This window comes from Podarcis filfolensis (assembly GCF_964270895.1).
Source record: "Podarcis filfolensis genome assembly, chromosome: 10".
In the NCBI taxonomy this organism is placed as follows: Eukaryota; Metazoa; Chordata; class Lepidosauria; order Squamata; family Lacertidae; genus Podarcis; species Podarcis filfolensis.
Window position 1 is genome coordinate 15,427,487 of NC_139612.1, and position 13,392 is coordinate 15,440,878.

Below are 13,392 nucleotides of genomic sequence, written 5' to 3' on the forward strand. Positions count from 1 at the left end.
GTGGGGAAGACGCGCTGCGCTTCCCCGCTGTCCTGGAGATTTCCTTATGGGCTTTCGTCTTGCGAAGGAAGCCCATAGGGAAATTCGTTTTGTGAAGCGCCTCCAAAACGGAAAACCCTTTCATCTAGCGGGTTTTTCGTCTTGCGAGGCGTTCGTCTTGCGGGGCATCACTGTATCTATTAAGGGTTTATACTCAAGAGACCTTGCTGTTAGCCTGGTCATATTCTAACCCCTCTTACTTTTTCATTTGCTTAATGAAATTAACTTTCTTTGCCATTGGGTCTGAGCGTTCCACTCATGAGCTCTGTTTCTTGTAAGTGCTCCAATATGCTCCTTGACTTCCTTGCTCCTGGCAGGCTAGTAGAGTTTGCTGTTCTATCAAGCTCTGGTATGCACAAATCATTTGCCTGCAAGTCGTAACTGGAAACATCATTCAAAGTGGGTTCCCAGTTTTAGTCCGTAGGCCAAATGTAGTTTGCACAAACCACAGCTTTCTCATTTCAAACACATCAGTGAACTGGTCATACAAGGAGATAAGAAAGAGCAGTAATATAGCTCATCGTCAATGGCTATAGTTATCTGTTGGGAATGGGACAAAAAAGATACATTAGTATGAGGGAGAACTCTAGCAGGCTTTGATTAAATGAAGACTTTGGTTGCCCTAACTCTACTAAATAACAATGGCAACAAATGGAAGGTGTTCCAGGTTTCTGCAAGGCTAATGGGTTTATGTTTATTTGAATTTTAATGCAAACACAGGTGCAGCTTTGAGAAGGACATACAGTGGTAAATTGGTTTAAGAACAGTCCTGCTTACAAACGGTTCAGTTTACGAACTCTGCAAAACTGGAAGTAGTGTTCTGGTTTGCGGACTTTACCTCGGTCTACAAACAGAAACCGAACGGTGGAAGGGCACCGGTAGTGAAGGCCTCATTAGGGAAAGTGCACCTCGGTTTAAGAACAGATTCGGTTTAAGGAAGAACTTCAGGGACAGATTTAGTTCGTAAACTGAGGTACCACTGTATTTGAACATGGTTTTATTGATTTTGGGTTGAAATATGCTCACATATTTTGATTTCATGGTGTTCAGGAATGGTTATTTTTTATGATTATTTTTAATTCTGGGGTTCAATACGTCACTTTTGCTACAATACATATAAACAAATTGTTTGAATATGCTTATCGAATTTACTTCGTGAAATGCTTTATTGAAAGTTTGTTTCATTTAAAAGTCAAGCAACATACCGGGTAAACCTTATATCTATGGCAGATTCATTCTGGCCATAGCTTTCTTATATTGCAAAAATAGGCCACGCTTCTTTTTTAAACAACAACAACAACAAGAAGAAAGCATTTAAGACATTGAGGTTACCTTCAGGATTCTGCCATCTGATGTCCCAACAAATGCTACTGTATGCGTGTTCTCTACGGCAAAGGTCACTGCAGTTAAGTCTATACCCTTCTTCTTCAATAAAGGTTCTGTAGTAATTCCCTCTCTGCTTCCCAGAGGATATGGTAAATGTTCAGAACCACATGGAAAGGCTTGGCTTGAATTCTAAGAAATGAAGCAAGAAACAGAAACAGAACAGTCAGACGGGTAATAAACTCTGAACTTTGAAACTAGGGATGAAATCCAACCCACCCCCCTCTTTTATGCCACACTATGTGTAGAGGGGGTTTGACTGGATGGAGACACCTCTCTGCTCAGCTTATATCACTGCTGGTGCAGATCTCCCCCATCCTTGCTAGTTGAAGGTCCCACAGGTGGGGGATGAGACCTCAGGTGGCTTATGATCCATCCCTGACCTAAGGTGGTCGCAGGAATATCTCAGGTATCCCCTGGACAAAGATTCTGTGGGCTGGATATATGGTACGGGTGGCACCCAAATTCAGCCCAAACTGATGCATGTTGTGATGTGGAAACTCCTCTCTGCGTATCTTAAGCAGGGCATCCATATGAAGTTGTTTGGATGTGAGGGTCCTTAGTTAGTAGGAAAGCCCTTCCTTGAAGAGGCTATATCAAGGGATCATGGCCCATGCTTGGGTTGGGAGGCACTGCGGTTGGTCTTAGAGATAGGAAGGCACAGAAAATTGCCCCATTGGAAATCCTTTTTTATTTTCTCTATGGAAGATTCCCCTCCTCACCACCACCACACGCAGTTTTTCAAACTGAAAAATGGGATATTTGGAGGATACTTTAAAAAGTCTCCTGTGTAATATTTCCCCCTTTTAGAACGAGGGAAATCATTTTATAGCTTTTAATTTTTTTAAAGAAATACAAGATAGAAAATATTAAAATCTGGCCACACTCAAATCTAAGGTGAATTTCTGGATGTAAAGGACACTAATGTACATGATAGGAAGCATTTTGTTTTATTTTTTTAAAGAGTCATCCATAATTTCGCTGGGTTTCAGATACAAGCTATAAAAGCTAGTACAGTGGTACCTTGGTTTATGAACTTAATCCGTTCTGGAAGTCCGTTCTTAAACCGAAGCGCACTTTCCCTAATGAGGCCTCCTGCTGCCAGTGCCCTTCCACCTTTCAGATTCCGTTCTTAGACCAAGGTAAAGTTCCCAAACCAAGACACTGCTTCCAGTTTTGTGGAGTTGGTAAACCATATCATTCTTAAAATGGACTGTTCTTAAACCAAGGTACCACTGTAATGATGTTGTGGAGAATGCGGCAAGATTTTTGAGTGATGCTATGAAATTATGTCACCATAGGTCCTGAGTGTCCATGCCTGGACAGTTTTATCCTATAGTATCTCCTACTATGTTTCGTTAACTGTGCTGTGTTCTGATCCATGTATACGATGCACTTTTTAATGCCAGTAAAGGAGATTGATTGATTGATCAAAAAGTTATAGATATAAGCTTGTCATAATTACACTGACACTTAATGTTGTTCTCCCCAGATTATTGTCTCCAAGAATGAGAAAAACTAATATCTTAGCTTTTTCAAAAGGATTAGAAGACAAACTGATAACAAATGCCACATTAAAGATAGAAAACCAACTCTGTGTCCCCAAACTGCATCAATGAAGGCCTATTCAGTGGGGTCCATAGTGCAAAATTCTGGTGCTGGTTTCTGCTATGAATGTTAGTGATGAGGGGGAAGGGGGAAATGGGCATCATCCAGTTCAAATGAAGCAATTTAAAACTGGATTTATCTCAATGTAGGACATACAAGGGGACACGGGTGGCACTGTGGGTGACACCTCAGTGCCTAGGACTTGCCGATCGTATGGTCGGCGGTTCGAATCCCCGCGGCGGGGTGAGCTCCCGTTTTTCGGTCCCAGCTCCTGCCCACCTAGCAGTTCGAAAGCACCCCTAAGTGCAAGTAGATAAATAGGTACCGCCTAATAGCGGGAAGGTAAACGGTGTTTCTGTGTGCTGCGCTGGTGCTGGCTCGCCAGAGCAGCTTCGTCATGCTGGTCACGTGACCTGGAAGTGTCTTCGGACAGTGCTGGCCCCCAGCCTCTTAAGTGAGATGGGCGCACAACCCTAGAGTCGGACACGACTGGCCCGTATGGGCAGGGGTACCTTTACCTTTACCTTTACTAGGACATACAAAGCAAATCTGTCTCACTGAGACAGTGGCACCTTTCGACTGGATTAAGCCCACTTAAAACACCTGAATGGTCAAATTTACACTTTGCTTCCAAAAGTGAACACTAGGAGCATAACTATTTTTGTCAGTTGAATATTAACCTAAGTACAACTTAGTATAAATCAGTGATATAACATTGCCAGGGAAGAAGAAAAAAGATTTCACATGTTATGCAAAAAATATCTGGAGCCGAAAAGACCTGTGCTGAAACATTTTAGATTCCAGCTCCCAGGCCTTACACTTTTGCTTCACAGATTTAAATTGTGTTTCTAAAACACAGGGTTTTCAACCTTTCTGTCCCTCCCTTTTCAAATAAATAAATAAAGAAAGAAAAATATTTTAAAGCTTTCATATTACCGGGTGAGACTGAGAAGTGCACGGAGCGGTTTCTGTTCGGAAAGGTTTGTAAAACACGTTCCGTTTATCCTTCATATAGCATTGCTCCCGTTTTTCCTCCATTTTTTGGTTGATCTTCTCCAAGGAAAACACACACATGGCAGATTCCACAGAGTTATTGTCTTTGTTGATCCTCTTGAAAAGTGCAATTAGCATTTTGTCCTCTGACGAGGCGCCATCCTCTGGCTCTGATGATGCTGGATCCTGCCCAGGCACAGAGGCATAGACAGCATTACACTGGTTGTAAGGACCACTGGCATCTTTACATTCCAAGTCCATTTCAAAGTAGGAATGGTACTGTTCGTCTTCCTTGCAGAGCCGCCCAATTACTGTCCGGTTTTTAAGGGGCTGCTTTTCATACTGATTGAAAATAAAATACACATATTTGCTGTCTTCAAAGATGTACAGAAACTGCTGCGTGCTTGAGGAAGGGTAAGTTGATTTGATCACAGCAGGCTCTGCATACAGTTCAAAAATGTCTTTCCCATCCCCGTCGAAAAGTTGCCGAGTGCTGATTATGATCCCATTGTCACTTGGTCCATTTCCCTTTCCCACAAACATCATTCGGCCTTTTTTCAAAGAGGTGATCAGCCCCACTGTGGCTACCTCTTCGTCGTTGCTTGCAACAAACGATTTCTCCCCGCTGCCGTTCTCATAGTAAACTATCTTTGAAATGTTCTCGAGCTCTCTTATGCAACAGATGCCCTTAAACAGGCTCCCGCAAACCACAATTTGTCCCTCTTGTGTGTCCAGCAAAAATATCTTATTGTAATTGTCAGTGTCTTTTGCTTCAGTACACTGGTTTGCATCAATGGGAGGTGTGCACATTTTGTTATCAAGTTGTGGCCCAGTTGATACCTCACCCACGGACGGATAGGGTTTCAAGTCTCCCGTAAGCTGATGAAGGGCATTAACTGCTCCTAAATAGACTGTTCCCGTTTTGTGGTTCACCGTCAGGTGGTTCAGTTCTGTGTTGGTCAGAAACGAATCCCATTTCTTAGGCCTCAGTGCACAGGTCAAACAAGAGAAGCTCAGAATGCTCAGGGTCCAAATCCAAACAGCCATTTCTGTGCGATACCTGAGAAAGAAACATATGAAATATATTACTTCTAGAGAAAAATGAGATTTGTTCCCGTATAATCTTGCTAAGGAATTAAGATATTTGGCAAAAAAATCACAATCAACGGAGAAGGTTCAGTCGGCTTTGTTATTAATAAGAGGAACTAAACAGAGCTGCCCTCTATTGCTGCTACTTTTTGTGGTAGCAATAGAGGTTCTAGCAATAAATTTGAGATTGCAAAGCGGTATTGAGGGCATCATGGTTGAAGGAATGAAGCACAAATAAAATCTTTTTGCAGATGATGTGCTTTGAATACTTCAGAATGCGAGCATTAAGAGTTTAAATCCCTTCTCAAAAATAACAGGCTTAAAAAGAAATTATAATAAATAAGTTATACTGCCCATCAGTGTCCCTCATCAGGAGTATGCTTGGTTATATAATAATTAAGGCTTCAACTTAACATATGGTGGGTTTAAATTCTTGCGTCTAATTGCTACTGCCAAAATTAATCAGCAGTGGCGAAGAAAGTGTGGCTGGTTATTGTGTGGAAATGGTACTGGTAGGAATGGGGAGGGAGTTTGGCATAGCACTGACATTTTCAACAGCAGCTATGTTTCTTATAATCTGCAGTACTGCAATTTATTTATTTTGCTTGCCCCCCCTCCCCACAAAGTGTATAACCTCCTCCCCCACCTTCCCCTTCTACACATGTATGCCATGCTTTGACTTTAACTCAGAGAGCAGCAAATGACCTACGTTTCTAAAAACCAGTTGTGTTGCTCAAATGACAGCTAGCGTTGCTTATGAGAATACGTGGCTCTCTCGTTTACTACCACCTTAGCAGTGTGTATACAAAATTCACCATCAGATCACATAGCATGTCCATGGCTACAGCCTGCAGCAAAAAAATTATGCATCCACTGCTGCGTAGGGCCGCAATGGCGCAAAAATGTGGTCACACTGTGGCCACAGCATGAACCACAAAAATCATACATCCACTGTTTCGTTCAGAATATTTTTTTTCTTGTTTTCCTCCTCTAAAAACTAGGTGCATCTTATGGTCAGGTGCGTCTTATGGAGTGAAATATATGGTAGTTTTAAGGCAAGCCAGCTTTCTCAGCAAGCCAGCTTTCTCTAACAAGAGATGGTACACAGAACGATCTGATCATTCATGAAAAAGTACTACCCAGTAATGCTATTTTCTCAGTGCTGATTCAATTCAAGTCCAGACATGGGAGAGTGTTGGAGCCCACACCTGGTCGGCACATCTAACACAGTGATCTGTGGCAGCCAAACTAACTCAAGCTATGTGGCCTTCCTCAAACTTGCCATACTTGGTTGCACTGAACCAATGCAAGAACCCATTGGGTAACCACTTCAGTAGTTTGCTAGACAACCTCCTTCTCTCTGCAGTCGCATGCAGGCAACCAAAGCAGGATGTTCACTGAACTACAGGTTGGCTGCCCTACGTGGATTATGTACAACAGCACTAGTGTCTCTGTTCCTTTATTAATGCAAACATTTCTCAACCATGTTCTCTGCTTCCAAAAGGCACTGAAGGAGTATGTAATACAAGACTTGTGGATGCCAAAAATCTTGGTTGAAATTAGCTTCATACACAAACATACACTCATGCATTAGCAGACTTGGTCTTCTTGCAGACCGCCAGGTTGGATAAAAATCAATTAGTTGAAAAAAATATTTTTTTTAAAAAAATCGGATTTTAAAAAAAAATTAAATTGGATTTTTAAATTTAAATTGGATTTTTAAAATAAAATGCTTTTGGAGGAAAAATCTTTCTAAATATAGTTTTCTATTTAAGTTACATTATATTCTGAAGCCTATTCATCAGGAAATAAGGATTTGTTTTAAGCTTTTCATGTGTGCTAAAACTCACTCTAAGTTTTTTTTTATTGTCCAACCACATAAGTTAACAAACATGGATACACATGCTATAATGTTACTGATTTAGTTAAACACATTGTTTAAATTGTTATTAAGGAAATGATTATTTTTCTCCTTCCAATAAAGTACAGCAGAAAAGCTGTCCAAATATAAAGAGTTAACTTATTAAACCTCACAATAATTTCATCATTATCTGTCTATGTATTTCTAATAGTATAATCAAACCAGTAATTTTTGATATAACTGTAAAAACTACTCTGAAAATTTATTATTCCAAAAATGAAACCTTCATCTGGTTGTAAATATTAAGATTATACCAGCAAGATTGTGTCTTTCAGTAAAAATAAAAAAAAATCAAGTCTTACTGACTAGTGATTTAATTCTTGATTTAAATTGATTTGATTTATATCAAATCCACCCTGCAGACCGTGTACTCCAAATCCCAGTTTTCTTCTTCTTTTGAGCGGCCTGCTTCTGCTGCTCTGATGCCTTTCTGCATCAACAATTGCTTGAGACCCAGCTGGTTTTTTACTAAGCTCTAATATACAATCAATAAAGCCCGATTAATGAACTCGCAAGCAACATCATACAGTGGGAGTACATGCATCTTCAGGAGCAACCAACACTCCACTAGCTATTCCAGAACACTAATTCAATATGCATGCAAGTCTGGCAGGTGATATGCTAGCAGCTGTGCCTGTGCCCATATTTAAAGCAGAAGAAATAAAGCAGGGAGAATTGGAGGTGTGGGTAGGTCCAGGCTGGGTGGAAATTAGAATAAGTTAGAGAAACCTGCAATTGGATTTCATGAACTTGACTGGATGCGGGGATTCCTGAGCACACATTCTGTGATATGACAGAAATGATCATTTGCATTTTTAGGCAAAATCTGAAATCAGGCGAGCTGGCAGAAATCTAGCGTCCTTTTCACAGATATTCCCCCTCCCCCAAATGCATATTCAGTTCTAATGTAATGATTTGCATGTGTAACTGCTTGGCTTCGGTAAAATGTTACGCTGGGACCAGCTCCGTGATGACTGAATTTCAAGAAAATTTATACAGTGGTACCTCGGGTTAAGTACTTAATTCGTTCTGGAGGTCCGTTCTTAACCTGAAACTGTTCTTAACCTGAAGCACCACTTTAGCTAATGGGGCCTCCTGCTGCCATCGTGCCGCTGGAGCACGATTTCTGTTCTCATCCTGAAGCAAAGTTCTTAACCCGAGGTACTATTTCTGGGTTAGCGGAGTCTGTAACCTGAAGCGTATGTAACCTGAGGTACCACTGTATTAGCTTTGAGAATTTCTCCGGGTGTTTCAAGTGTTTCCACCCACCCACCTTTACCTTCCATAATACTATTGATGTTTTCTCTCCTCCATCACTTTAAATGATTTTGCTCCATCCTGAGGAGGAGGAGGAGTTTATCTGGCAACCTAGAATACATAGGGTCTCTCTGTGTTAGTAACCTCAGTGGCTTCCAAACCACAGATGTCCCGCCCCCTTGCAAATAATGACAGGCCTGCAAAGCTATTATTCAGAGGAAGGGAAATCGGAGGAAAGACTATGTGATCCAGCAGTCTCAATTCCAATCATTAATCACCCAAGCATTCACAGCTGACATGCTGAGGAGAGGATTTGGAAAGCTCAAAGGAAGCTCAAGCCAGAACCAAAAGCTCTAGACCGGCAAAGACAAATGTCAGGCCTCAGAGACAGCAATTTAAGACAAGGAAACCTAACCTAGAAAGAGCAGGGACTAACACAAGGGTGGGTGTAAACAGCACAGGGCACCAAAGGAAAAAACATGTTGTGGGGGGAAGAGAATCTGGTCGTCTGCGCCAAAACAGAAGCCTTAAGTTGGCAGAAAAGTGAACTGCTCGCTGGAGCTGCCTGACTCATCAGTTCCACTGGCTAATGAGACCAAAAAAAGTCAATATCCAATCTGCAAGGAAGTTTCAGGCAGGAGAGGAAAGAGTCATATGCCTGTGCCCATATTGACATTTCTAACCACCCACTAATTCTGCTCCTTCCTGGCAGCGATCACTGTATTTTTATGACTAGATACATAAACGGGGGTAAATGATAGTGCACATAACTTCCCTTGGGGTCTTAAACCCGGCAGCTGGAGGATAAAAAACTATGAAGGCTTTAAGTTAAGGACAGCACCTAGTAAAGCGTGCAGAGATGACACACAACTGCAGCACACTTTATTATACTTTAACTTCGACAAAGGTCTGCCCAGGATACAGGAGACTTCTGAGCAACTTTGACAGCGGTCTCATCTCATCAAGCATTTGTTTACCGTAAACATTTGTCAGTCGCATTTCTTAAGGTACAGGGAGCATAAAAGCAAAAATACCACAAAATAAAAAAGAAAGAAAGCAAGCCAGCACTGGGAAGCAAGTGAGACTTAGAAGCTATGCCAGAAGCTAAGCAACAGAGGTGCAGTGAACGTCCCCTTCAAAAAGGCCATAGAAACAGGGTATTATGCACTGCAAGAATAAGATCGCTCTGGAACAAACAGAGAGTTTGTCTTTCTAACTGCAGTAGTGGGGTCATAAAGGTCTTCTCTGGCAATGTGGAGGTTGGGTGGTTGCATGGTTTTCAGAGGCATGCTGGGCAATGAAACAGGTCATACAATGGAGACGCAATTATGGCTACAGGTGAGAGCTCACAATTATGCCTGACCATGTGGAAGAAATCTTATTGCCAAAGTGAGGTCATGCACCACCAAGCTGCACTGGGTGCCTAATCGCTACCAGGTCCCATTTAAGATGCCAATTTTGGTGGGACCCAAGTATCTGAAAACGCATCTTTTCCATTTCCTACGTCCTGCTCGTAGCTCAATCAACAGTTGCCATTCACTATGTGACAATGCAGAGCAGGGCCTTCTCTGCTATGGCACCCTGGATAAGGAGCTCCCTTCTACTGGATATGCTATTGCCCCCATTGTTAACAGTTTGATATCAAGCTAAGATGTGTCCTTCAGGTCTACAGAGACGACCAATTGAAAGATTTTTTTTCTGCTGCTGGATTAATGTTTTGCTACATCTATTGGTTTAATTTGGCTATGTTCTATTTGCCGTGTAGAGTTTTAACGAAATGCTGTGTGCCCTGAGAGCCTCTGGCTTGAAAGATGGGTGGTGATAATAGCAAAAAGCATGCACTGCAGCCCTCCATATGCTGCCAATCTATATTCCCACCATCCCTGACCATGGGGCATACTGACTGGGGCTGATGGGTGCAACATTAACTGGAAGGCCATGGATTCCCCACCTTTGTTCTAAATTGTTGTTTAAAAAAGATTGTGCAGAAAAAGTATAAGTAAGTGTAGGATTATGAAGGCTTCGGTGACTTCCTTCCTCACCGTTTGCACTCTTAGCTGCAACACCACACAGACTCACAGTATCAACAATTTAATCAATTTCTTAAGTAGAGCCTAATCCATGAAAACCTGTGGAAAATTCCAAGTCTAGAAAGTACGTATATGCGGCAGGCGAAGGAGGGCCTAGACCAGGGGTCAGCAACCTTTTTCAGCCATGGGCTGGTCCACTGTCCCTCAGACCATGTGGTCGGGGGGGGGGATGAACAAATTCCTATGCCCCACAAATAACCCAGAGATGCATTTTAAATAAAAGGACACATTCTACTCAAGTAAAAACATGCTGATTCCTAGACCATCTGTGGGCCGGATTGAGAAGACGATTGGGCTGCATCTGGCACCCGGGCCTTAGTTTGCCTACCCCTGGCCTAGACCCTCCTTGTGGTCGAGTATATGATTAACAAGTGAAATGGATGTATGCACAATGCCCTCCAATTTCTATTATTCTTCCCACTTCACAAACGGCATCATGCAAGAGATTCAGTGTTGTCCAGGGCTAGTCAGTGAGCTCTGCAGCTGCGTAAGAATGTGAATCTGCATTTCCCACAGCCAAACTCAGCTACTGCATCTCAGGGTTTATCTACTTTTACCTTTGGCTCCTCTCTTTCCAGGTACTGTTCCATACTTAAAAGCTCAGTGTCCAAGAATTTCTTTGTTGCCCCAGAGCCCTGTCCCTCTGCAAAATTCCACTCTTTGGTGCTTAACTGGAGCAAACATTAGTTTGGGTTTTCTGTGGATTGACGTTTGCTCCGATTAAGCTTTAAAGAGCGGGTTTTCCCAGGGAAAGCTCTGGAGGATAATAATAATAATAATAATAATAATAATAATAATAATAATGCCCTTGTGTCTGAAAAGAGCAGAGGAAAAGTATGGATAAGCCCCCACTGATTCTTAAGCCATTCCTTCGTCTGGGATTATGTGAGAAAGGGCTGTGCAAATGACAACACATCCTTCCATTTTCAAGAGATGGCCCAGTTAAGAAGCCTTCGCAAAGGTCCTCCCTTGGAGATGGGCATGCATACCATAACTGTCACACTGTGGTATTCATGCATCTTTAGAAGTCATAAAATGGCACCCCATATGTTTAAGATGAAATGTGGGAAGTAGACCTGTGAGATTTGTCCAAGGGCACAGAGGCAACCTTTTCTGGAATCTGACACTGAAACCAATCTTTGTTATGCTTTGGCACTGATGCCCTAAACCAATCTTTCCCTTCCACCCATATTTAAATCCCCAGTTCCACAGCAGTGGAAGTTCAGGGTCGCTCTCAGAAATCTCACAGAACTGTGAACTATAAAGAGTCTTTGACACAGCACCTGATTAGCTATGCAGTCCTTTTCAGCACCAAACTCAAGCTGTGCACAATTCTTTCCTCCTCCCTCCAAAACTATCAAGGCCCATCACTTGCCCAGGACATCTGCTGGGATTAACTGAATTGCAAAGCGCTCTTTCCTGAAAAATCTGTTCCTTTCCTGCCTCCTTTCACACCCTGCAAGGGTAGACTGTTACTCATTTAAAATTCCATTTAAGTTCATTCCTTTTTGCAGGAGGAAACCCTTCAGAGTTATTTCCAAGGGTCTGCAGTAAAGGAATGGCAGCATCAAGTTATAGAATAAAAATATGCATTAATATGTTATGTACACCCTAAAAAGACCAAGGTTTCAAAGTACAGCAGCATTTTGGTGGTGCTTCCTCCTCAACAAAAGTCAGAAATGCCCTGCTTTTAGAGAATGGCCTAGTAATTTTTCCATGCAAACCATTGCAGATGGCATAGTAGTTTTATCCCAAACCCTTAACCTTCACCTTTAGGAATGAAGGATGCAAGTGAAACAAAAGAAACAGTGAAAGAATTTAGAATAGTTATTAAGATGAGGCAATTGTTTTCAATACAGTGCAGCAATAATATTTCTTTTTCCCCCTGACCAGGCCAGTTTTAAGACTCAATAACATAATTACATGTTTCTACTAAGTCCTATAGCTAAAGAGAATTCACAGAAGTGAACATGAAGGAAACGGGGAATGCAGAAAATGTCTCCAGAGAGCCAAGATCAGCTGGCTATCCGAGCTTCAAAAAGTGCCATAACAAGCATTTTTCAGTTGCTGGGATCAAAATAATTTATAGCATTTTCTTCCTCAGGTGGGTTGCACTGATTCAAAAGGAAAGCAGTGTGCTTTTAAGGATTGTGCCAGCAAGTATGGGCAAGGCAGGATGAGGGCATTCCCCAGGATTTTCTTTTTTACTCTTTAGTTGGAGGAAACTACTATTGTAGCTCTACCTCTCCGTAGTCCAGGCAGTGACATTCCACTCACATCTGAAACGCTCAGTTCTTTCCCTGGCTCCCTTCAGTGTTCAATTAACCTTGCTGCCGCAAACAACTTCATATCCCAGTCCCACCCCACTCCACTCACCTAAAAAGCAAAAGAAAAACAAATAATGAAGAAGAAACATTGGACTACACTCCAGCATTAGTATACCATTGCAGGGGGTTGGACTAGATCAGTGTTTCCATGTTGAGGTCCCTAAGCCACCCCAATAAAATACAATTCATACAGAATTTTTGTTTAAGGTTTTTGGCATAATTTTGGGCACAACTTTATTAAAATACAAAAAATGTGAGTGGTTGCTTAGGCATTGGTTGCAACTATCTGACCCCGCACGGGGACAGACTGACATTTGCACGCCCGCGAAAGTCAGAAAGGGAAAACATTTTGGGGAGAAAGATGGAGCTGGGTACCATGCCCTCACCTCTCCCCAAATGCTCCCAGGGGCTGTTGCGTGACCCTAGCCCCTTGACAGGGGTTCGGACAAAAGCATGGCGAGGCCCTGGATTCCTTTAATGGAATACCCTTGCAGCAGCAGCATTAGAGGGGCAGGCACAGCCAATCCATGCCCCTCCACCAACCAATTCATAAAAACCAATGCCTAACTGCAACCTTACAAGTTGTGACGATTTGCTATGCAGTAGGCAAAAACCAAATGGCACCAGCCAATCTGCCAAATGGACAAAATTCCTACTAGGCCCTGCCCCAAAAGCAGACAACCCC

General features: G+C 42.2%; 1 protein-coding gene across 3 annotated transcripts in view; it reads right to left on the bottom strand.

Moving 5' to 3' along the window:
- PLXNB2 (plexin B2) overlaps positions 1 to 13,392 on the bottom strand; it is a 331,464-nt gene that overhangs the window by 93,282 nt on the left and 224,790 nt on the right. For all 3 annotated transcript variants that reach the window (XM_083574852.1, XM_083574854.1, XM_083574853.1), the window contains exons 4-5: positions 3,967 to 5,083; positions 1,372 to 1,554 (exon numbers count right to left, since the gene is read on the bottom strand). In XM_083574852.1, the coding sequence (XP_083430978.1) occupies positions 1,372 to 1,554; positions 3,967 to 5,070 (1,287 nt within the window). In that variant the 5' untranslated portion in view covers positions 5,071 to 5,083. The remainder of the gene's footprint in view (positions 1 to 1,371; positions 1,555 to 3,966; positions 5,084 to 13,392) is intronic.